General features: G+C 43.8%; 3 protein-coding genes, 1 long non-coding RNA gene and 5 other non-coding genes across 9 annotated transcripts; 7 read left to right on the forward strand and 2 right to left on the reverse strand.

Moving 5' to 3' along the window:
* Positions 1-259: 259 nt before the first annotated feature.
* Positions 260-10,764, forward strand: zmpste24 (zinc metallopeptidase, STE24 homolog). The gene is made up of 10 exons (XM_088602955.1): positions 260-639; positions 1,757-1,903; positions 2,209-2,295; positions 3,480-3,596; positions 4,409-4,561; positions 6,638-6,779; positions 6,977-7,149; positions 7,611-7,715; positions 8,205-8,348; positions 9,211-10,764. The coding sequence occupies exons 1-10, from the start codon at positions 532-534 to the stop codon at positions 9,433-9,435; spliced, it is 1,401 nt and encodes a 466-aa protein (XP_088459081.1). The 5' UTR covers positions 260-531; the 3' UTR covers positions 9,436-10,764.
* A 735-nt stretch (positions 10,765-11,499) lies between these two features.
* atp5if1b (ATP synthase inhibitory factor subunit 1b) lies at positions 11,500-14,238 on the forward strand. Its single transcript, XM_088602967.1, has 3 exons — positions 11,500-11,659; positions 13,251-13,363; positions 13,974-14,238. Exons 1-3 carry the CDS (start codon positions 11,585-11,587, stop codon positions 14,113-14,115), a joined length of 330 nt encoding a protein of 109 aa, XP_088459093.1. The 5' UTR covers positions 11,500-11,584; the 3' UTR covers positions 14,116-14,238.
* A 1,868-nt stretch (positions 14,239-16,106) lies between these two features.
* On the reverse strand, positions 16,107-16,178 carry trnaw-cca (transfer RNA tryptophan (anticodon CCA)). The gene has a single exon. It is a non-coding gene; the product is annotated as a tRNA-Trp (tRNA).
* An 80-nt stretch (positions 16,179-16,258) lies between these two features.
* On the forward strand, positions 16,259-20,170 carry rpl13a (ribosomal protein L13a). The gene is made up of 7 exons (XM_088602969.1): positions 16,259-16,387; positions 17,428-17,500; positions 17,988-18,053; positions 18,408-18,509; positions 19,004-19,089; positions 19,296-19,355; positions 19,919-20,170. Exons 1-7 carry the CDS (start codon positions 16,367-16,369, stop codon positions 20,126-20,128), a joined length of 618 nt encoding a protein of 205 aa, XP_088459095.1. The 5' UTR covers positions 16,259-16,366; the 3' UTR covers positions 20,129-20,170.
* LOC148649809 (small nucleolar RNA Z195/SNORD33/SNORD32 family) lies at positions 17,840-17,922 on the forward strand. The gene has a single exon (XR_015926260.1). It is a non-coding gene; the product is annotated as a small nucleolar RNA Z195/SNORD33/SNORD32 family (small nucleolar RNA).
* On the forward strand, positions 18,621-18,690 carry LOC148649810 (small nucleolar RNA SNORD50). Its single transcript, XR_015926252.1, has one exon. It is a non-coding gene; the product is annotated as a small nucleolar RNA SNORD50 (small nucleolar RNA).
* On the forward strand, positions 19,135-19,212 carry LOC148649811 (small nucleolar RNA SNORD34). The gene has a single exon (XR_015926247.1). It is a non-coding gene; the product is annotated as a small nucleolar RNA SNORD34 (small nucleolar RNA).
* Positions 19,510-19,593, forward strand: LOC148649812 (small nucleolar RNA Z195/SNORD33/SNORD32 family). Its single transcript, XR_015926261.1, has one exon. It is a non-coding gene; the product is annotated as a small nucleolar RNA Z195/SNORD33/SNORD32 family (small nucleolar RNA).
* Positions 20,118-21,058, reverse strand: LOC148649813 (uncharacterized). The gene is made up of 2 exons (XR_015925935.1): positions 20,955-21,058; positions 20,118-20,644 (listed from the first exon to the last, which is right to left on the reverse strand). It is a non-coding gene; the product is annotated as an uncharacterized LOC148649813 (long non-coding RNA).
* Between the last annotated feature and the right edge of the window lie 131 nt (positions 21,059-21,189).

The raw sequence follows: 21,189 nt of genomic DNA on the forward strand, positions 1-21,189 counted from the left end.
TGGAACTTGAATTCTGTACATATTTTTTTTTCAGTTTGATATTGCCGGTTTACCTAGTAAAACACATAACAAAATTACATTAAAAAAATCAGATATAAAATATAAAGTGGTATAAGAACTGTTGGTGAAATTAAACATTGTAGTTCGGAAGGGTTGAAAATGCAGAGAAGATGGATTCGTATGCATTTAAAACGTGATCTGGAAAAAAAATGTTACCGTCGGAACACATCGGCTCGGAACTGAAGTGATTGGAGCTCACGGCGCAGACATCGTGAGGGGAGCGAAAATGGGTGTTACTCAGACGGTTTTAACATGAATGGGAAAGCGAGCCTAGCATGAGTTGTCATTACTTACAAATATCAGCACGGCAGTGAAAGCTCAAAGCAGACGTTTCTATCTGAAACAACGAGTGTTCCATAAAATCTTCCGACAGTGGTTAATGCTAAGTCGACGATTGCCTTTGAGTTTGAAACCCTTTCATGAGATCTGGAAGTAAAGGTACCGAAGGCTGGTCTGAGTAAGGAGAACAAAATGCTGCAATTTGTATATGAACTTTCGGTAGAAAATAAGATCTTCTACTCGGTTCTACTCTTCTCGTGGACAGTCTATTTATGGGAGGCCTATCTCGCGTACAGACAGGTGAGCTACACACATTCTGCCTTTCTAAGTGATGTGTAACGCCGGTTTACCTAATGCAAAAAACATCGGCTGCTGAAAAAAAATTGCAGCTTTGAGAGCAACTCTTACGAGCGCAAGAGCCACGTTTTGTTTCTAGCACTACGACAGGGAAACAAAACCTAATATCAGGAATTAACCACCACTTACATCCATGCACTATCATTTTTATTCGAAAAAATGGGTCTAGTGAATACACGGCATTGCTAATTGGTCCCTCTTATTGTTTTCTGCTTCCGAAGATGCCTATTCCCATTTTCGAGGCAGACAAAGACTCATTTGGTATTATTACTGAGAAATTCTCCGTCTTGTTTTACCCTCTTCATTGTGCAACCTAGATCGATTACATAGATCGCATTTAAATCTACCATGAAACGCGTCCACAAAATGAATGAATATTGGCTGTGATTTTACTAAAATCACACGTCTTTAAAGAGAAACAAGGTTAATTTGTTTTCCAGGAGCCGATAAACGTTAACATTTGGACATTTCAGGTTTATTAACAACCAGACAGGCATTGCAACAGGCATTAACAACCATATGTAAAACGGTTGACGATAAGGCTTTAAAGTTGCCAAAACATGGTATGGATTAATATGGCATAAACGGATGACACAGTAGAAGAGATGAAAATATTTTTTCAACAGTTTAACATACCCGCAGTTTTTATGTATTCTTATTGTCCTTCATTGTGAGATCTGTGGCTCTGGAGAGGCGGGGTGTTATAGTAGGTCCAAACTTGCTTTCTACCATTGTTTTGTGAACATGTGCAATAAAACGTTACACTTCACAGAGAACATTGAGTTATATAAGAAGTTAAGCATGTCATCCTGAATAAAGGCCTGCTGACAAGAGACCCAGAGCTTTAGGCAGCCTCCTATTGCTATTAACCTGCTTAATTTGAACTGATATGTTATATTTTACTTTATTTTTTCATCATACATGTATCTGTCTTGCACACTGATGACCCAACTTCTGTTATGTATTGTGTCCTGTCGTTTACATGCCCTGCCAAGCTCATTTCTCTTCTGTAGACGGTAAAGGAAGGAGGTAAGGAGTCTCCCTGTCTCTTTGCCTGCAGCGCAAGGTGTACAGGTCCACCACTCACGTGCCCATGGAACTGGGCAGGATCATGGACACGGAGACATTTGAGAAGTCGCGGCTGTACCAGTTGGACAAGAGCACTTTCAGCTTCTGGTCAGGACTGTACTCCGAGACAGAGGGGACGGTGAGTGTGTCCCTCTCGGTGGTCTCCCTGTTGGCTTCACTGGACTGCGGTGTCAGGAGGAGACTGGCATGTAGCTGAGAGTACTGGCCACTCTGCACAATGACCTAGAGAGGGGAGAAAATGGCCTTTATAAAACTTGGTAGGGGAAATAAAAAAAAAAAACTTTTGCTTTGAATAATAGATGTTAGAAACTTAAAGAGGGCTTTCAGGTGCAGTAAAAAATCGCTTCTGATGATCGGGTAGTTTTTGTTTTAGTACTCTGCTGTCTTCTGCCCCAGTTAAAACCAGCCATTGTGTTTGTACAGCTGATTCTCCTGTTAGGAGGGATTCCTTTCTTGTGGAAGGTATCGGGCAGTCTCATTGAGCGAGCTGGACTCGGACCAGAACATGAGGTAAGCCTTAGAGCACTTCTTTTAGTTTTCTCTCCTCCCCCTCAGAGACCCAGTTAGCACCCTAGTTTTGAGCAGTGATGCAAGAATAATGTGCTCTTTAAGACAGGGCTCAGTGCTAATGTGGTCTCGGTGTGGCCTGACCAGCAAAGCAGCTCACTCTGAGCACAGGTGGACCTCAGTGGCCCAGACACACGTGTAGGTGTGAGCCTGGGTTGTCTGCAAGGCTGGCGCCAGGGGAAGAATCCGTAAGGGAGCGTCTGAAATTCTCAGGGTGTGGCGGTATTTCAGTTGAAACGGAGCTGTTGCAACTACCCAAGTGAAATCTCGCAACCATGCCACTGATTAGTGCTTCATGATAGAAGATAATGACGAGCAATCTGGTATTTAGCCATGAAGTACAGTTTCACATTAATCAGCACTCTTGCAATTATTATTGCCTGGAGCGACAAAATACCACACGCACCATTTGTGCAGCTACATCGATGGTAACGAGGTTCTGGATCGTTAAGAGAAAAATAGTAGTAAAACCAAGTGTAAGCGCAAATGTCTATAACTACAGTCCTCGTTATATAATGATCGTAAGTATAAGGATAAACTACTGCAAGGAATCTGTCCACCTGAACAAATAAGATAGTAATAATGTTGACACCCAATGACTTAGACACTATGTAATATGTGCTGTTCCTCCTGCACATCAAACAGTCTGATGTAGTCAACAGTCAATTACTTCTGATGCGTGGGCAGGTCAGAGGAGCGGGTCTGTCGGGCTTCATCCTCCCTGGGCAGCACAGATTCAGAGCAAAGACATGAGGAATCAAGTGGCAATTCCAAACCGCGTGTTGAGAAAATACAAAATGCCAAAAGAAAGGTAAAAAGAAGACAGTGCTCACTTGCATGGATCAGAGAAAGGTCGCAGATTGTTAAGCTGCTGTCGCATGCATGGGGGTGAGCAGAGGATCAGTCTACTGGTGTTGTAGGTGACTTCCCTGTAGCCCATGGTGGTCTACATCAATCTTTCTCTGAATGAAAGGTTGGTTTTGCTGTTCTGAAAATATTTGGAAGGTTTTTTGATGCGTAGCCCGCAGATATTGGGCATTAGAAACGAGCAGAGGGGGGATTTTGCCTTGGAGCCAAAAAGGCTTTTCGAAAGTTCATGCTGTAAGAGCCCTTGTCTGTGCTCCCAGATTTCCCAGTCCCTCATGTTCCTGCTGCTGGCCACTCTCTTCAGTGCTTTCACTGGCCTTCCCTGGAGCATTTACAGCACCTTTGTCATCGAGGAGAAGCACGGCTTCAACCAGCAGGTACTGCCTCCTTGGCACGCTAGCATGCATCCATGCACTTTATAACCTCTTTATCCGGTACAGGGTCACGGGGAAGCTGGAGCCTATCCCAGCAGGCAAGGGGCACAAGACAGGGTACGACCCAGACAGGATGCCAGTCCATCGCAGGGCACACACACTCACACCAGGGCCAGTTAATCTATCGGTATATAATGGACAGAACATGCAAACTCCAGGCAGAGGGCACCCCAGGAATGGAACCCAAGATCACAGCGCTGTGAGACAGCAGTGCTAACCACTGCACCACTGTGCCACCCACTAGCTCTCCGGCTTAAACCGTCCATGCACGTCGCTCCCCAGCTACACTACGGGCCTCGCATTATTGGATGTTAAAAAGCAGAACAGCCTTTTCTGAGGTGTAACCCCCTTACTTGTCGCAACCGAAGCAGATGTGAAAGACAGAAATGTAGCTACAGGTTCCAGTGGCTGACCCTTCAGAGATCCACAGATGTCAATATAGCTTTTTCTTTATTCCTTCATATAGAATAATTAACGCCCTTATTGCCTTTGTGAGAGAAATTCAGTCGAGTATACAAGTAGCACTTCTACATGTCGTTTTCAAGCCCTTTGAGATTTATGCAGCTATGTGGGATTGTGAATGGGATAAGCTATAATAGCTGGCTTTAGAACTGTAAAGTGAGTTCTTAGAATCCTTCACTGACTTTGCTTGACCTTTCTTGGTTCTTAGTAAAGGGATCAGAGCTGGAGTGATCTAGTATCTTCTCTAGGTGTGCTGCATACTGATTTCACCTCCTGTCTTCTCTCTCTCTCAGACACTGGGTTTCTTCCTGAAGGACGCGGTAAAGAAGTTTGTGGTGACGCAGTGCATCCTGCTGCCCGTCACCTCCCTGCTGCTCTACATCATCAAAATCGGCGGAGACTACTTCTTCATCTACGCCTGGCTGTTCACCCTCGCTGTCTCTCTGGTGAGTCGCAAACCCTGGATCCCAAATGCTCAGTTTCTCATCGCCTCTGATCCCGTCTTATTCCAGCCCTTGAGGGCTACGCTTCCTGCTAGGGGCGTTCCACGTGGTCGTCTGCTCTCCCTCCTGCTTGGTAAACACCACCCCCGTATGTGTTCGGGCAGCAAAGCTCATCTGACTGCTGGGATCAGACTAGCAGATTTGTGTCATTCACTGCCCAGAAGCTGACACTGGTTCTCTGCTACTGCTCAGGCAGTGCCCTAATCATGCCAGCTGTCATGTAAGGACTGGAAGCAGGACCTTTTTTATACCCTGTACATGCCCTTCAGTGCACCCTCCTGTGAAGGGTGTGAGTACTTCCTGGATATAGAGTAGCCAGTCAAGGGAGGAAAGGCTGCTGTCAGTGGTGACAGAATTTGATATTTGATGTAGACATGCAACTCGGATGCATCACTGTTGAAGTTCCTTGTCCTATTCATTTAGAGAATTTAGGAATCTCTGGAATAGGGCATTTATTTAGGGCTTCTCAACCAGTGGCAGCAACCCCTAAGGGGGACATATGAGGACCCACAGGGGGACGCAAGAGCTTTTTATATACAGCTGATTTGAAAAAGGTACTAAATGTTTCTGACTACATGGCAGTGTTTTTCACAGCAGCTTATAAGCAGAAATGTATGACCCGCCTTCTTATTAAGCTTCTCTCGATATTTAGTGTTTTAGTCACTGACTTGAATTATGGGTTATTTCCCCTAAGGGAATTTGTCTTGCACATCAAGAGCTCATAACATATAACCTAAATGACAATATTAAAGTTTGGCAACAGTACAATACCAGGATACAAAACATCACCTTGCTAATGAAGTGTGATCCAGTCACAGTAATTTATCAATAGAAAGTGTTAATTGACACTTTCATTAAGACTTAAGACTGCATTTACTGTGGTCACCATTTTCTTGCCAAGTAATCTCAGTCTGTGCTGTTAGCAACACAGAAGCAGAGCTCGTGCAGGCACTGAATCTCATAATGACCACAAATAATATCGACTCTAGCTGCGATCTTATGAATTCAGCCAAGTTACTTTTTTCTAGCAATGTCACATCATAATCTGTGATGATCCACGCTTCAATTTGGTTAGTGAACAGTTCAGTCTAGTTTAGTAAACAATGTGAGGACGCGTGGGCAATTGAGATGTTATATCAGACATCAGTCAAGTTTGGAGTCGTTTTGGTTGAGATTCTTTCCCATCTATCCGAAAACCAGCAGCAAGCCTTGCACACCCTCATCCCATTTTCCTTTCTGATCCACCTATGTAGCCAACGCAGGATTTTCTGCCCTTGTGATGATCAAAAGTAAGCACTGCAGCAGACTTGTTGTGGAAAGTGACATTTGTTCCACGGAGTTGAGAAAGTCAAGACTTATGGCAAATATGCAACAGCAGAGCTCACTTTGATAATGTTGGAGGTGAACTCGTACATTAAATACGCTGAAGTTCAGATGTGAATCTGGATCATCCCACCTTCAATCTGTTTCGCTATTTTGTAAAAAATATTTTTCATTGATGTAAGAGTAAGTTCACAAACAGCAATTGAATCGAGTTTCAAAGGCTGAGAACCACCGATTCAGACAGCAAGTAAAGAAGAAAGATGGTGGTGTAGAAGGACATTGAAAGGCAGCACCTATGAGTTGAAACCTGGGCTAGATGGTTGTTTCATGTCATTTTGTCCTGCTATCAAAATCTGCAATACATGAAAAATGAGAATAATGAAAGGAAAAAGATGATTATCTATGAAAAAGTGTGAATGCTGTGGTCAATCTATTATGTGGTTAGTTGTCCTGCAATACACCTGCAGCACTCCTTTAATGTATGGGCCACTCTATAGAGCTGTTCACATTTTTTCAGGACATCATATGAGCTTAAAAGTGTTTTCTCGACATACGAAACAGCAAAAGGAGTAACAGACGCAGCGTCTCTTGTGTCTTAGCACAAGATGCTGGTATCTGGCATGCTTTCTGAACCTGCTTTTCGAGTGCATAGCGAAGAGCCGAGTGGTTCGTGTGAGCTTCCTCTTGTGATCGTAGGTGCTGGTGACAGTCTACGCCGACTACATTGCTCCACTGTTTGACAAGTTCACCCCCCTGCCTGAAGGGGAGCTGAAGGAGGACATTGAGGCCATGGCAAAGTCAATCAGCTTTCCTCTCACTAAAGTCTACGTGGTGGAAGGTAAGCTGCTTAGTTGGGTTTATGTGTGGTTGCAACTAGAGGCAAAAATAACATTCCGCTACAGTGAAATCTAGTCATGTGTGACCTTGGCTTCACATCCTATTTTCTGTGAGGTGCACCTGTGTTCTGTAACCAGTCTTGAACATGCAGTAGATGCGGCCCCGATGAGTACAGATCCACGTTTCTCTGTCCTTCAGGGTCCAAGCGCTCGTCCCACAGCAATGCCTATTTCTACGGGTTTTTCAAGAACAAGCGCATCGTGCTCTTTGACACCCTGCTGGAGGACTACTCTCCTCTGAACAAGTCTGGGGAGCCGGAGCCGGAGCCCAGCGAGGAGAACGACGCTGCCGAGGCCAAGCCCAGGCCCAAGGTGAGCCAAACCCGATGTGCCGTCGTACCACGTGGGGCCTGTGGGTGGCACAAGGCTCTCCCTTGTCTTAAAACGGCGAGCAGATTTTCCAGTTTTCCAGAGTTCTCCATATCGGGATGCGTGGTATGATGTGGATCTGCCATATACATGGAGTTTATTTGAAGGTTCGGGAAGGGTAACAGTATCCAAGTTCAACACCCTCAGCTGTCCTAAATTGTAATTATTCCTGATGTCACTTCCTCTAGGCATAAGCCCCTTCTCTCCTTCACATTCACCTTCTGCACCCCTTTGCAGCTGCCCCTTGGTCGCTCCTCACTCTGTAGGGGGGTCCTTGGCTCCTACAGCCAGGGGCATTTTACACTTAATTCCTGGACGGTGTTGTTCCAAGTGAAGTGCATTTTGCAGACGTGGTAGGAAGTGAATAAGTTGTTATAACATGTTTTCCTCCTCCCCTCCTCCAGAATAAAAAGCAGGGCTGTAACAACCGTGAGGTTCTGGCTGTGCTGGGCCACGAGCTGGGCCACTGGAAACTGGGCCACACTGTTAAGAACATTGTCATCAGCCAGGTAACTGAGAGGGACACCCTACAGGGCCAGGATGAGTGAATGAGCTGTCCTGTGGGGGGATCGAACTGTCTGGTTTGCCGGATGATGAAATGTCTGTCCAGGAGCTACATGCTCCCGATACATATTTGACAATTTAGATTGGGAACGTTTTATTCATATATGAAGGTGTTTGTACCCTTCTGTATTTAAAAAAATGATTCCAATGATTTCAGTTTGTTTTGAAAGAAAGTATCCGAATTGACATTCTGGCCAGTGGCAGGCAATGTGTCGGATTTCAATTTAGTTAAAAATCCTCACACAGTTGAGTCCCACATACTATTACTCGTATAACAGCCTCAGATGCAGGCGATCGTACTTGAAGAAAATGCTGAAGACAGCCAGTTAATATTTCTGAATCCTGCGCAGTATGTGTCACATCCTGTTAGCTGTTTTGAGATTGCCTGTCAGCAGGCTGTGGTTCTTACTCTCCCTCTCTGTCCTCGGCTGCAGATGAACTCCTTCCTGTGCTTCTTCCTCTTTGCTGTTCTGATTGGTCGTAAGGAGCTCTTCGCTGCCTTTGGGTTCCACGACAGCCAGCCCACCCTGATTGGCCTGATGATCATCTTCCAGTTCATCTTCTCCCCCTACAATGAGGTAATCATGGCAGCTGCTCCATTGTTGTTTACAGTTCTGACAGCATGCAGTGTCCTGCTCAATTCACTGTACGCCTGTATTTTTCTAAACTCTTTTATGTTACTCTTTTATATTTACGACTGAAATTTGATGAGTTTGGAAAAGTTTTAGAACTTTAATGTGCAGTACAAGAATGCTGAACTTACTTTAACTCCTAACTGTAGAATAAGATCAGCTCTCAGTCTCATTTCACTGAAGTTTCCCTTTGTGTTTGTACATGTCTTGAACAGAATAGGGATGTTAGCCTGCTGTCCTGGCCAAATTTCCTCCCCTGGCCTTTACCAAGCATGGCCTCCTAATAATAAACCTCTATGAATTGGCTTCATCACTCTGTTCTCCTACCCAGTGATAGATGATGTGTGGTGAGAGTACTAGCCTACACTCTGGTGCTGGTGGAAGGGAATCCCCATTACTTGTAAAGCGCTTTGAGTGGAGTGTCCAGAAAAGCCCCATCTAAGTGTAAAGAATTATTATTAAAAGTGAATTGGTTGGAAACATGCAGTCAATGCTCATGGCTTTTGCTCTGCTGCTCCTTTTTTTAGTGGAACTGGTTGTTGTTGTATTGTTTCTTTAGACATGGAGAGGAAAACTCAAAGACAGATTTGTCCATTGCAAAAAATAAAGTGAAAGGAAGACTTGAAAGATTTTGTAAACTTGGGGAAAAAAAAAACCCCAACCAACCGATGCTTCAGAATGAACTTCATAAAAAAACCAGTATCCAGACCGTTTGAGCTTTCCTGCATGGTTTTTGTCGCCGCTGTGAGGTCGTGCTGCGGCGCTTTCGGATCTGTAGCGGACTGACGCTGCTCGTCTCTTCCCTCAGCTGCTGTCTTTCTGCCTGACGGTCCTCAGCCGCAGGTTCGAGTTCCAGGCGGACGCCTTTGCCCGCGGCATGGGCAGGGCCTCGGAGCTCTACTCCGCCCTCATCAAGCTCAACAAGGACAACCTGGGCTTCCCGGTGGCCGACTGGGTGTTCTCCATGTGGCACTACTCCCACCCCCCGCTGCTGGAGCGCCTGCAGGCTCTCGGGGGCCCGAAGGAAGACTGACGGCCCCGGGGGAGGGGGTCCCGGCAGACAGGCCCCCGCAGGCTCCTCCAGGCCCTCTGACGGCCCCTTCCTCTTCCCCCTACTTGCCTTCATCTCTCTCGTTCTGTGGTTTCTTTCAGCACTGCATCCGAATGGGTGAAAACGGAAAAAGCAGCCCCAAACTAAAATCTTTGATAAGTGGGGGGTAAATCTGTTTATTCCAAGAAATTGAACTCTCATTGGAAAACTGCAAAAAAGTCGTCTTTGCACCAGAAAAACATTCCATTATACAGAATATATATTTTAGCTGTTTTCAGAACTTTCAACAGCTTGTTTTCATCTAATTTCCCTTCTGTGATTTTTTTCTTCTTATCTAACACCATCTACATGAATCTTCTTCACAACCATTAACTGGACAGTCAGTTTATGAATCATCTGGTAAAATATAATTGACTAAATCAGATAACTGACCCTTAAAAAACACCAAAATTATCGACTGTTTCTCACAATACATTCCCTTTTTTGTCTCTTAACCTACAGCCTCCAATTTTGATCAGTTTAATGCGTTTGAAGCCAGTTTTTTTTTTGGGGGGGGAGGAGGTATTACGATCACACTGGAGTACTGTTAATAGCTTGCAGAGAACACAGTGGAGATGGGGACTAAAGGGATTAGTTTCTAATCTTCGAGAATGACGGACTCTTGTGTAATACATGAGATGTTTCAATTTAATAAACAATTAAAATTGTAGACTGGCATATCTGTACAGTATTTAGTGTATATAAAATGTCTACAAGATATCCACCCCATATCAAACCTGTGATTTATTTTAGAGCAGTTTGAAGTGGAATTCCCTGGAATTGTGGAAAAGGGTAATTTTATCATGACAGGCTTTGAGTGTGCCTCTCAGGTGAGTGAAATTAAACTTGCCTGATCAGAGCTCCTGTCAGCTTATAATGGGTATAGACAAGGGATGATGTTAGTTTTTAAGTAATATTAGGGGCTCCTGATGAAAATGGAAGGTTTTTATGTTCCCGTTCTTGAAATCTGAAAATCCCTTAAAGGGTGCTGTTTTTTTTTTATTGTAATACTAAAATTTGGAAAATTGGTTTAACTTTGAAATTGTAAATATTTATTTAGTTTGGTGATTTAAAAAAGGTAAAATGCTGATGAAGAACTCTAAAATTACGACTGTTTTGTTTTGGTGCCTGCTTTTCCTTTGTGTAGTCGTGTGAGTTCAGTGTCGCAACACGATGCTGACTCGCTCGCTGTATTACTCTGAAAGTTTGATTTGAAAGTGACTGATGTACTTTTGCTGTATCGCAAATAAAAAAAAACAATTGTCTTAATGATTTTTGTGTGCAATGAAGAATTTCCTCAATAATGAAATCTGCTTTGTAAAGGGTACAAAACAGTAACATTTTCTGCAGCCTAAGTGGATTAGTCTATTAGGCCGTTTAGAGCAATTACACGTATTTCTCTTACCTCGGAATAATATATTGTTACCTTGTTAATGTTAACAGATACCCTAAACCTTATGTTACATATTCCACCGGGTAAATTGACATTTCCTCTGCCACCCAGTCTGCTACATCATTGTGGGAAGTTCACACCCTCCCTGCATCATAGTGGATACTAGACGTGCAAATCAGATTTTAAAATAGAAATTAATTTTTAGAAGTAATTATACACTTGCATTAGATTTTCTTGAAATGGTCTCTGTACTGAAAAGGATTATTACTCTGAAAGCCGTCCTGCATCGATAGACTGTTACTTGTCGAGCACATACTCGGCAAACTGCTCCGCCGTGTGCCCGCAATGGGTCTGTGCTGCACAGAATTAACCTCTGACCGAGAGCCCCCTAGGTGTCAGAAAGGGCCAACTGTACTTTTTACCCGGCGTTGTAGAGTATTAACTGCGGTTTACAATCTCTAACGTGTTGCAGAGGCGTGTCCAACATGTCCAGAGTTTGTTGTTATTGATAGTGAGACATAGATGTTTATACTGATTTTATTGTATTGATATTCACAGAGGGAGATCGAGCTTTGTATCTTAAAGGTACCGCACAAAAACACACTCCGTGAAAGGTGTTGGTGGGCCCGAGGCTTTCCATATAAAACACAAGGACACCCTGACTTGACAGCGACTGTTTGGAAGCCAGGGGAATAGAAAATGGCTAGATTTTTGAGGTCTAACTTTAGGGGTCTCCTCGCAGCTCAGATTAGGATGTCGTCGGATTCAAGCCAGGTAAGGGGGGTGTTTACGAAAATGTAAAATTTCCAAGCCTGGGAAAGTGAGGTTTACACATTATTCTGCTGTTAAAGTGAAGAAGTCATACGCAATGAAGAATGTGCGGCCCTGAAAGTCTGTTCTTGTTTTGTTGTCTTTGATTAATTTCACCTTTATTTACGAGAGAAGTAACAAAGGGGTATTACGATGATTGCCGTTGCAACGGTTAACATTAACTTCGTTTTTCTTAATCATTTGAAGAGACGTTTATTTTATTAAATAGCTGGTCTGGGTTGGGTCACTTACTCATTTATATTTGAAATTGCACAGTGAACTTTCTTTTGGCTTAACAATAAAGTTCCACAGTTTATATAACAAATAAGATAAGGCTATTTGGCTCATCCAGCCGGTCTGATCTGAGGATTTGATCCAGAGATTTCATTAAACAAGCCGGGGTATTTGGCTGCAACTGCATTACTGGTGAACGTGCTTCACGGTCCCTCAGCCCTTGGAGTGACGAAGGGATTTTTAAACTTTCTTTGTTTTAGACCGCTGCTGTGATCCAACTGCTGTCATGGAGTCTGTCTGCAGATTTTTCAGGCCTCTTTAAAGCAGCATCACCCGAGGAGTAAGAAATTGAGAAAACTAGTCCAATTAAGCCAATTGCAAACTGGTTTAGGTCGATACGAGTCAAATTGGAATGAAAACCTGCAGACAGAGCAGCCCTCTACGTATAGAGATACAAAGGACAAATACGTGATTGCAGAGAAAGGAAGCACAACTGCTTTTAATAATAATGTAGGTGGATTCAGGAGATTAAACGTGATTGTTAGATGACTTGTTTGAAGAATTATGGAAGCATGCCATGGGGTAATGAGTACAGCTGTAAAGTCTTGCCATCTCAAGTCCAAGTTCACGTTTATTTGTCATTCCAGCCACATACAAGTATACAGTATACAGGTCCACGGTGCAAATACAGACAAGGCACTGACATAGACATTGTAGACAGGATACACATAGTGCAAAGTGCAGATAGTGCAAATACATAATACAGTATACACAACACACTGGGGGGGGGGGGGATTTAAACCCTGTTTCTGGAATTGGGGCGGGTGCAAGTAGATTCCAGGGTGTTGAGGAGCCTGTTTGTGTAGTCGTATTCAGATCTTTATTCTATTGCCATTGCAGCAAATGCATATAGTAAATATGAGCTCCTACACAAGACATGCTGCTTCCAGTGCTGGGACCCTGGGTTCAATACCAAGCCTGGGGAGCTGTGTGTGTGTGAAGTTTTTATGTTCTCAGCCTATTTGCATGGGTTTCCTCCCACAAGACAAAGACGCACTGATGGGTTAACCAGTAACTTTTGTGGAAAAATTGGCCCTGGTGGGAGTTAGTGTGTGTCTGAGCCCTGTGATGAACTGGCGTCCTGTCCAGGGTGTACCCTGCCTTGTGCCTGTTGCTTGCTGGGATTGACTCCAGCTCCTCTGCGACCCCGGATTCTAAGAAGAGGTTGGAGAATGAATGGATGGCCCGCTGTCCAGGTGAATCGTGCCATTTTGTACACGGGACTCATGTCATGTTTTAATGCGCGGTCCTCTTGTTGCAGCTGGGCGAGCTGGGCAAGGGGGCAGGAAAGGGAGGCGGCGGCGGGGGATCGGTGCGTGAGGCAGGCGGGGCGTTTGGAAAGAGGGAGGCAGCCGAGGAGGAGCGATACTTCAAGTAGGTGCTCTGCCCGCTCGATGGTCAGCGGGAGCTTAAAAGCAAAACGACACACGGTGCAGAAATTAAAATGGCGACTCGCACAGTCTGAAGGCAGAGTCTACACAGGTGGGTCTTGAAGAGGTGCCCGCGGGTGGTCAGAGACCGTGTGCTCCCACTGTCCATATGAACAGCGCTAAATACCTCCTATCTTTGTGTTACGTTCCTGCAATCTGTAACTGTTTTGTAAGTAGTAATTTATTTAATTTATTGTATTGCAATCCTAACCTAATCCCTATAAACTTCTGTCCTACTCCTCTTCTATCCCTCTTAACGAGCTCGCGGATAAAGCGTTTCATTGCAGACAACACTCATGTATGCTGTACTGTTTGTGCATTGATAAATAAACCTTGATTGATTGGCTGGGACCACCACAAGGGGGCGATACAGGGGACTGAGTGGACACCAGAAGCAGGGAAAGTGTGAAAGTTGTCATCGGGGCTAATGGTCCTTATAACAAACCAGAGCTCTGATTTTGCTCCCATTTTGTGCTTGACTTTTGTTGTTGTTGTTGTTGTTGTTGATGATGTCTTTAGCTTACTTATCCCCATTCTTACCCTGTTCTCTTCAGGCAGAAGGAGCGCGAGGCCCTCAGTGCCCTGAAGAAGCACCACGAAGAGGAGATTGACCATCACAAGAAGGAGATCGAGCGCCTGCAGCGAGAGATCGACCGCCGCAAGGGCCAGATCAGGAAGCTCAAGCACGACGACTGAGTGGGGCGGATCTGCCAGGCGAGCCCCCCCCACCCCACGGGCTCTGTGCCGCCCGTCCTGCAGTTTGCTGATGTTCTGTTCATGCCATGTCAAGTAAATGCACATATCATTTTCAACAGGGAATCTTTGTCTGTGTTGTTTTTATTGTAAAAAAAAATCTCACTGTATCTTAGATTTTACTCTGTTAGGGAAAATACTGATAATGCTTTATTTGAGTGGGGCTATGTGACAATCATAACTAATTCAACATCATGACACCCTGCATTAAAAACATCAAGCGAAATAAACTTTTGTACAAACACTCCAGGGCCTGAGCTGCATCTGCAGAAAGTCCTCGTCATTTCTCACCTCCTCATTTTTTCATCTGAAAGCATGTTTCGTAAGCATTATGAATAAGAACGAATAAATGCCTGTGATTCTATTGGTATAAGTGATACTATGGAGTAATGCATGTTGTTACACAAAGGAATTACGAAAGGAGTGATGTTGTTCTGCATCTCTGTTTAAGAAACCTTAACCAAAATACCAATCAGCATCCTACCTTTGTCAGTATAGAAGTTTAATTATTTGGGGATGCAATTTAAGTATATTTGCCAGCTGCGTGCCTGTATTGTTTTGTACAGTATATAAACATCCGTATTAAGGTAGTCTCCCTCCATCTGTCTGGAAATGTTGTGGATTGGACCTGAAACCAGGAACTACACACTTGTGACGGGGATTTTCAGCCATGAAGAACCATATCGAGCTGGTCTAATATGTCATTATTGAAGCACTACTTTCAGGACACAGATTTATTGTGATCAGGGAAGCCAGTGTCACTTCATCTTTTCTGGAACTAATTCAAGCAGGAGTAACTGAGGAAGGAGGAGATGTGGGTCAGAGAGAGCCGTAGAGGAATGAAAACCCACAGAATACGGGCTTCCAAGACCGATACTGGAGAACCCCGCTCTACAGAAATCAGAACGAGCTCTCCTTTTCGACCTTACACATGCAGAGTTTGGGAGAACTGTCAGTGCAATTGATCCAAGTCGATCATTAATTTCAAATGACAAACAGGGGGTGTCTCAAATGAATATGCAGAATGATTTGGACCAGAATTATCATGTAGGAGTTTTACTAAATTACTAGTCAGTCTTGGAATTCTCATTCTGGCACCTGCCTGGACTCCACATGCTGTCTGTTACTGTAATCTGCTGTCTGACTAGCTGTCACTAGCATAGCTAGCAAATTTATCAACTAGGCAATTTTAGTACTCTTTGGAGAAGTGGCTCCTAACTTAGGGCGTACGAAACACCCCAGATGTCCTTTCTGGGGTGTTAAACATGCTAGATTGTTTTAGAATTGTTCATGTATTCTCAATTTTACTGCAAAATTAAAATATATTATTCCAAAACAGGTTGAACATTTTTCATGTGTTAATTTTAAAACGTTCTTATAATATAGAAGTAGTATTTCTATTTATGATCAAACTTTTTGATAAAGCAATTTTGATAAGAGGTGTGAGAACACATTTCAGGAACCAAAGTGGTGCAGACTGCAGTAAAGGTTTTTCGGAATACCTTTCTATATCCAGCTAATTCATTTTAATTCGATAAAAAACTACGAAGCTTTGTAGTACCAAAGTCTTGACAAAACTGTGTTGGCATATAAAGTTCTTTAGGGATAAATATCTCCACGTTTCGTTAGGAAGTCAGGCAAGACAGTCACATGTAAAGAACTAGAGTAACGCACAATGTATCCAACGCTGTGGACTGCCCGTTTCAGGGATTATCATCTCTGATAAAGTGTATATTTATACACGCGTTTTTAAAATCTTCGATTTTAAGAGCCTAGACTTTAGATTTAGGGCTGAAGGTGAGACACGGGACACTCAGAATATTACTATTTACCGGGGTTGTAAATAGCGCAAGGGTCTGCAGTTAAACATCGAATATGTGACTTGTTATATATGTCAACGTTAAAAAAAACAGATCTTAATAAAAAAAAACGAATGACCCCGACGTGATTTGAACACGCAGCCTTCTGATCTGGAGTCAGACGCGCTACCGTTGCGCCACGAGGTCTTAGCGGTTAAGCTTTCCCTCTCTCTTTATTTATTATTAGCGTCAGCAGCCACTGCCGGACGTCACGACGTCTTCCGTCACACGTTCGTCGTCCGGCTCACGAACAGCGCTTCCTCTCTGCACGAAGCTCCTCCCTCGCCCCTGATTTTTACTCGCGGCCTCCCCGTTTCTCTCTCTTTTCCCACATCATGGCGGACCGCTTCAATAAGGTGTGTTACGGGGCTGCTGTGTACAGGCAAAAAATGTTGGGTAAAGATGGGTATTCTGGAACCGAGGAAGGGTCAGTGGCTGTGTGGAAGTCTCTCTGTTTCGTGTGTTCAATACCGAGGAGTTTGGTGCAGTGTATCAATTGAATTTTGTGGTTTTGTTTTGCCTTGCGATAGGAGTGTTGGACCGGCATGGAGTACTCCCTGTCTCTAGGGCACGATGTTAAGTTTTCAATTTGCGAATTAGGCTGACATGTTGAAGAATGTTCCAAAAATGTCCGTGCTGCTGCTCTGTTTCCTTCTCCCTGTTATCTTGAGTTTCTCTCCAAGCCTGTAATGAGATAATTCCCGTCGCCCTGTTCTGCGTGTCTTGTAGGCCTGAATCCATTCATGCTTGCGTACAGTGTGATGAAGCGGACCCATTTCTGTGTAGTGCGGTATTCTGTACAATTGTAGGCAGCTCTGGTTGATGTAAAAATATTTTCTTTTGTGAAGAACCTCGGTTAAAAACTGGGCTGCATTTGTTCCGTCGTAAAGCACGAATGTACTTAACGATTAATTTTTATTAAAGCGCCACACGTTGTTTCACTCACGTATTACTTTGAAAGTGCTATTAAGCGTTTCTTCCTTTCACGGTTTTTGTTTTGTGATTACCTCATCTTCTGTGATTTGTGTTGAGAAACAAAATAACGTTTTGTAGTGGTGCTGGGTGTCGGTGAAGCATTTTCGAATAATTGATTTTCATGACAGACGTTGTCCCGCGTGATAGTTTCTGAAATTTGCAACCAAATCTGGATACCCGTAGAAGTGTGCTCAGCACAACTCTTATCAACGCGTGTTACTTAGCGAGTGCAGTTAATGGTGGCCTTTTCAGTTTATATATGACGTTGACCATCTTTATTAATATGAAAATGTTTGCCCCCAAATTAGTGGCGAAATACTTGTCGACGTAGCAGTTGCTGAGGTGCAGTGCGCTCATTCCCAAAGCCCTGGTGGTCAGCAGTAGCTCGTCGGCTCTAACTCGTCATGTTCTTTTCCCCCAGGTTCTGCTACTCGATGGCAGAGGCCATCTGCTTGGTCGCCTGGCTGCCATTGTGGCAAAACAGGTTCTGCTTGGTAAGAATCTTTCTTTCTGTCGTTTATTTGGGCAGTTTTGTTTGAAGCAACCCAAGTGATATCCCTTGTTCAAGAAAGAGGACCTGTGCAGTGTCCCATCTGGGACGTGTGCCCACTGCCGTTTTCCCCTCTGATTGCAGGGTTGGTGTCATAATCAGCTTGTACCTGGTTGTAAATAAGTCACCTTTTTCACCATCTTTCACTTCTACCTCTGCTGCAATCTGTAATTGCTAAAAGCAGTTACAGATTGTACTACCAATTGAAGTAGTTTATTAGAATAAACGTTTTAGAGGTCATTAAAGAAGTTCAGTTGTCTAAAAATGGACTGACAAATACCTGACTGTCTATGATGATGCTTATCCTACATTGTTCGAGTTTAACTACCATGAGAAAACTTGACATGCACTACCATCTGAGACGGCAGGTGGTTTTTAATGGCAGTGTCCAGCAGTCCTTCGATGTGCCTAACCGCCTGTTACTTTTACAGGCCACAAAGTGGTTGTCGTGAGGTGTGAGGGCATCAATATCTCTGGGAACTTCTACCGGAACAAATGTAAGTGACCTCTTCTGCACTTCAGTTTAAGTCCATGTTTGCGGCATATCTGCGGGGGATCCCTCAGTTTAAAAGGATAGTGGCGACCAAAGCGAACTGGAAATGGCCTTTCTTGTGGGTGACGTAAGATCTTGGAACAGAATTGCTGAGCAAATCGTGCATTTTCTGGTCATGGTGTAAAGAATTTACCTATTCATTATTCCTAGCAGGCTTTGCATTTTTTTTGTACTAAACTGAGAACTTAGGTCCGTGGCTAACTGAAGTCAATGTAATAATGCATGTGTGGCTAAGTAGTAAGTGCACGGTGCTGTCACAGTTTGGTCATGCTCATGTTGAGCTTTTGTCTTTGAACAGTGAAGTACCTTGCCTTCTTGCGCAAAAGGATGAACACCAACCCATCCCGTGGGCCCTACCATTTCAGAGCCCCCAGCAGGATCTTCTGGAGGACAGTGAGAGGTGAGGCGCTCTGAGGGCTGGAGCCTTCGATGTTACGGCAGCTTACAGAAGCCACAGCATGCGTTGACCTAAATGGGTGGCATTGCGACTTGCTCTTGACTGCTGATTCCTGAACTGTGATGAGTCTTATCCCGAACCTGACCTGGTCTGATGACAAAAATATGGATCTGACTGCTGAGTTCAGATATTCTTTAAACCTATATAAACGTTACTTAATAGTGTATATCCATAATAGTTAAACCAGCACTTTTCTTACAATCAAAGCGATGCTTTTCCATTTTCTGGGAGGGCTTTTTTAAAGTTTTTTTCCAGGAACGTAGCCCTGATACTTAAGATAAGTTGCATCTTCTATATAGATGCCGTTTAATAATTTTACTGCATAGGGCCAAACATGGCTTTACCAAATGCTGAGCAAAGGGGTGCTCAATTAAAAAAAAAAAGAGAGAGAATTATGGTGACTTTTTAGAAGTAATTATGCCTTTCTTTGTAAACAGGTATGCTTCCACACAAAACAAAACGAGGCCAGGCTGCATTGGAGAGACTGAAGGTCTTTGATGGAATCCCCCCTCCTTATGACAAAGTGAGTGGCTCCTGCACACTTCATGCACCTGATCCTCTGATGTGCGCTGTCGATGATGCTTCTATTCTACCTACATTGTTTGAATATTCTTAAATGAGAACATGAAACACATCTGAGACACACTGACTCTTGTCCTTTAAAAGGCTTTGGTTCTATTCGGTGAAACTTGACACCCCTCCTCTCTCCCTCCCCAATGTGTCCCGCAGAGGAAGCGTATGGTGGTGCCAGCTGCTCTGAAGATTGTGCGCCTGAAGCCAAGTCGCAAGGTGACTGTTGTAAAACAAACAAACATTTGGTTTTGGCCTTTATAAAATGGCAAACGTCTGAAACACGTGGTTTTACAGGAGCTCTTCTGAAAATATTGATACCCTTTTCAAAACAGTTCATATAGTTTCTGAGGCAGGAGCGTTTGAAGTGCTGTGTGTCAGTGATGTTTTTCCACAGTTAAGTATTCGAGTTTCACGACCATGAGAATACTTGACATGCACTACCATCTGAGACCAGGCAGCACAGGATTCTAGTAGACCTGTAGTATTTAATGTAAAGGGTGATGGAGAATCTGATAAAAAAAATTAGCTTCTCAATGTACTTACAAGTACACTGGGTGGAAAGCGGACATATGCATGATTGTGTCCCTATATACTTGTAGTGGTTAGGACTGGAAAACTTACTTGGGTTTGTTGTTCTGATCATTTGACTGGAAATGTGAAAAATATACACATTCGCTGTATTTGTTACCCAAAAAACGAAAGACTGGGGTGGGGGGGAGCTCAGGTTGGAGGTCCCATCGAATGAGGTCTCATTGCTCCGTCTTTGTCCTGCCCTCCAGTTTGCCCTGCTCGGCCGCCTGGCCCATGAGGTTGGCTGGAAGTACCAGGCCATCACAGCCACCCTTGAGGAGAAACGGAAGGAGAAGTCCAAGATCCGCTACAACAAGAAGAAAACTGAGCTGAAGCTGAAGAAGCAGGCGGAGAAGAACGTCGAGAGCAAAATCGCCAAATACACTGAAGTCCTGAAACAATATGGAGTTCTTGTATAAACTGGCCGTCTTCACTCGGAAAATAAATGTTTATATAAAGTATCCGCTGCTCTCATGGGTTATTTTGTTTGGATGTTGTGGGCAGTGTCTGGATTTGATTGTGAAGTGTGTGGTGCCCCTGTGTTAATAAATAATTTTCTCTGGTGTTTGCAGGAATCTCAATACAGCAGTTATTTAAAGTGCCATTTGCAAATGAGTTCTATTTACAAGCCATGCAGATTACTTGGCTTTAGAGCAGATACCTAAACCGTGTTAATTTCATATCCCTAAATTCCTTTTTTTCTGAACCAAAAATACCATGTGATCTTACAAGGCATTTGTCTTGCAGTTCCATCGAATTACCTTTTTTTTTTAGTTTTTCGAAGGCTATTGTGGGGGTGACTTCTGAGAGGAGAAATAGGGAAGATTTTCCTTATGTCCTTAATCATGAAGTCGTGCCTTACGAGCTGCATCACAATGTAGCCCGTTCAGCCCAGGTACTAGCGATACAGGAATATACGGAGATCAAAAGGATTACTAATATTACAGAACCTGTGCTGGTACAACGACATGAAAAGAAAGGATATAAGCACTTGCACCCTGTCTTTTCTTAACGTAGTTCGGGTTAAACGATTCCCTATTACAGCCTGCTGAGATTTCGAAGCAAGCAACTCAAAAATAACATCATCGGCCGAAACAGACTTAATATCGAGAGCAAGAGAGAACTACCGCGTAAAATGCCTACAGCTGTACAGAGTTCAAGGCAGTGCTTCGTCTTATTTTGTTTCTGAAAATGACTCGGGTCTACATCACCATGCCGTGATAGCCTCGGTTGTGCTGCATGTACCCTGTGCCTAGGCACTGCTCCTGTAATTTTCCATTGTCACTGGAGGTGTCGGGATCGGATTCTTTCTCTAGACTCGTACTCTGCTGCAAAGCGCCCGCAGCTGCTTCTCTTTCCAGCTAGCAGGGCTGCAGCCTGCTGCTCCTTTCGCTCTCATTGGTCCGCCGCTCACGCCAGTCTCCCCGTTTCGCTTCTCTGATTGGCGCTTTCTTCCCCTTCGCGGCGGCCCTGGAGAGTG

Source organism: Lepisosteus platostomus, chromosome 13, assembly GCF_059453375.1.
Source record: "Lepisosteus platostomus isolate fLepPlt1 chromosome 13, fLepPlt1.hap1, whole genome shotgun sequence".
In the NCBI taxonomy this organism is placed as follows: domain Eukaryota; kingdom Metazoa; phylum Chordata; class Actinopteri; order Semionotiformes; family Lepisosteidae; genus Lepisosteus; species Lepisosteus platostomus.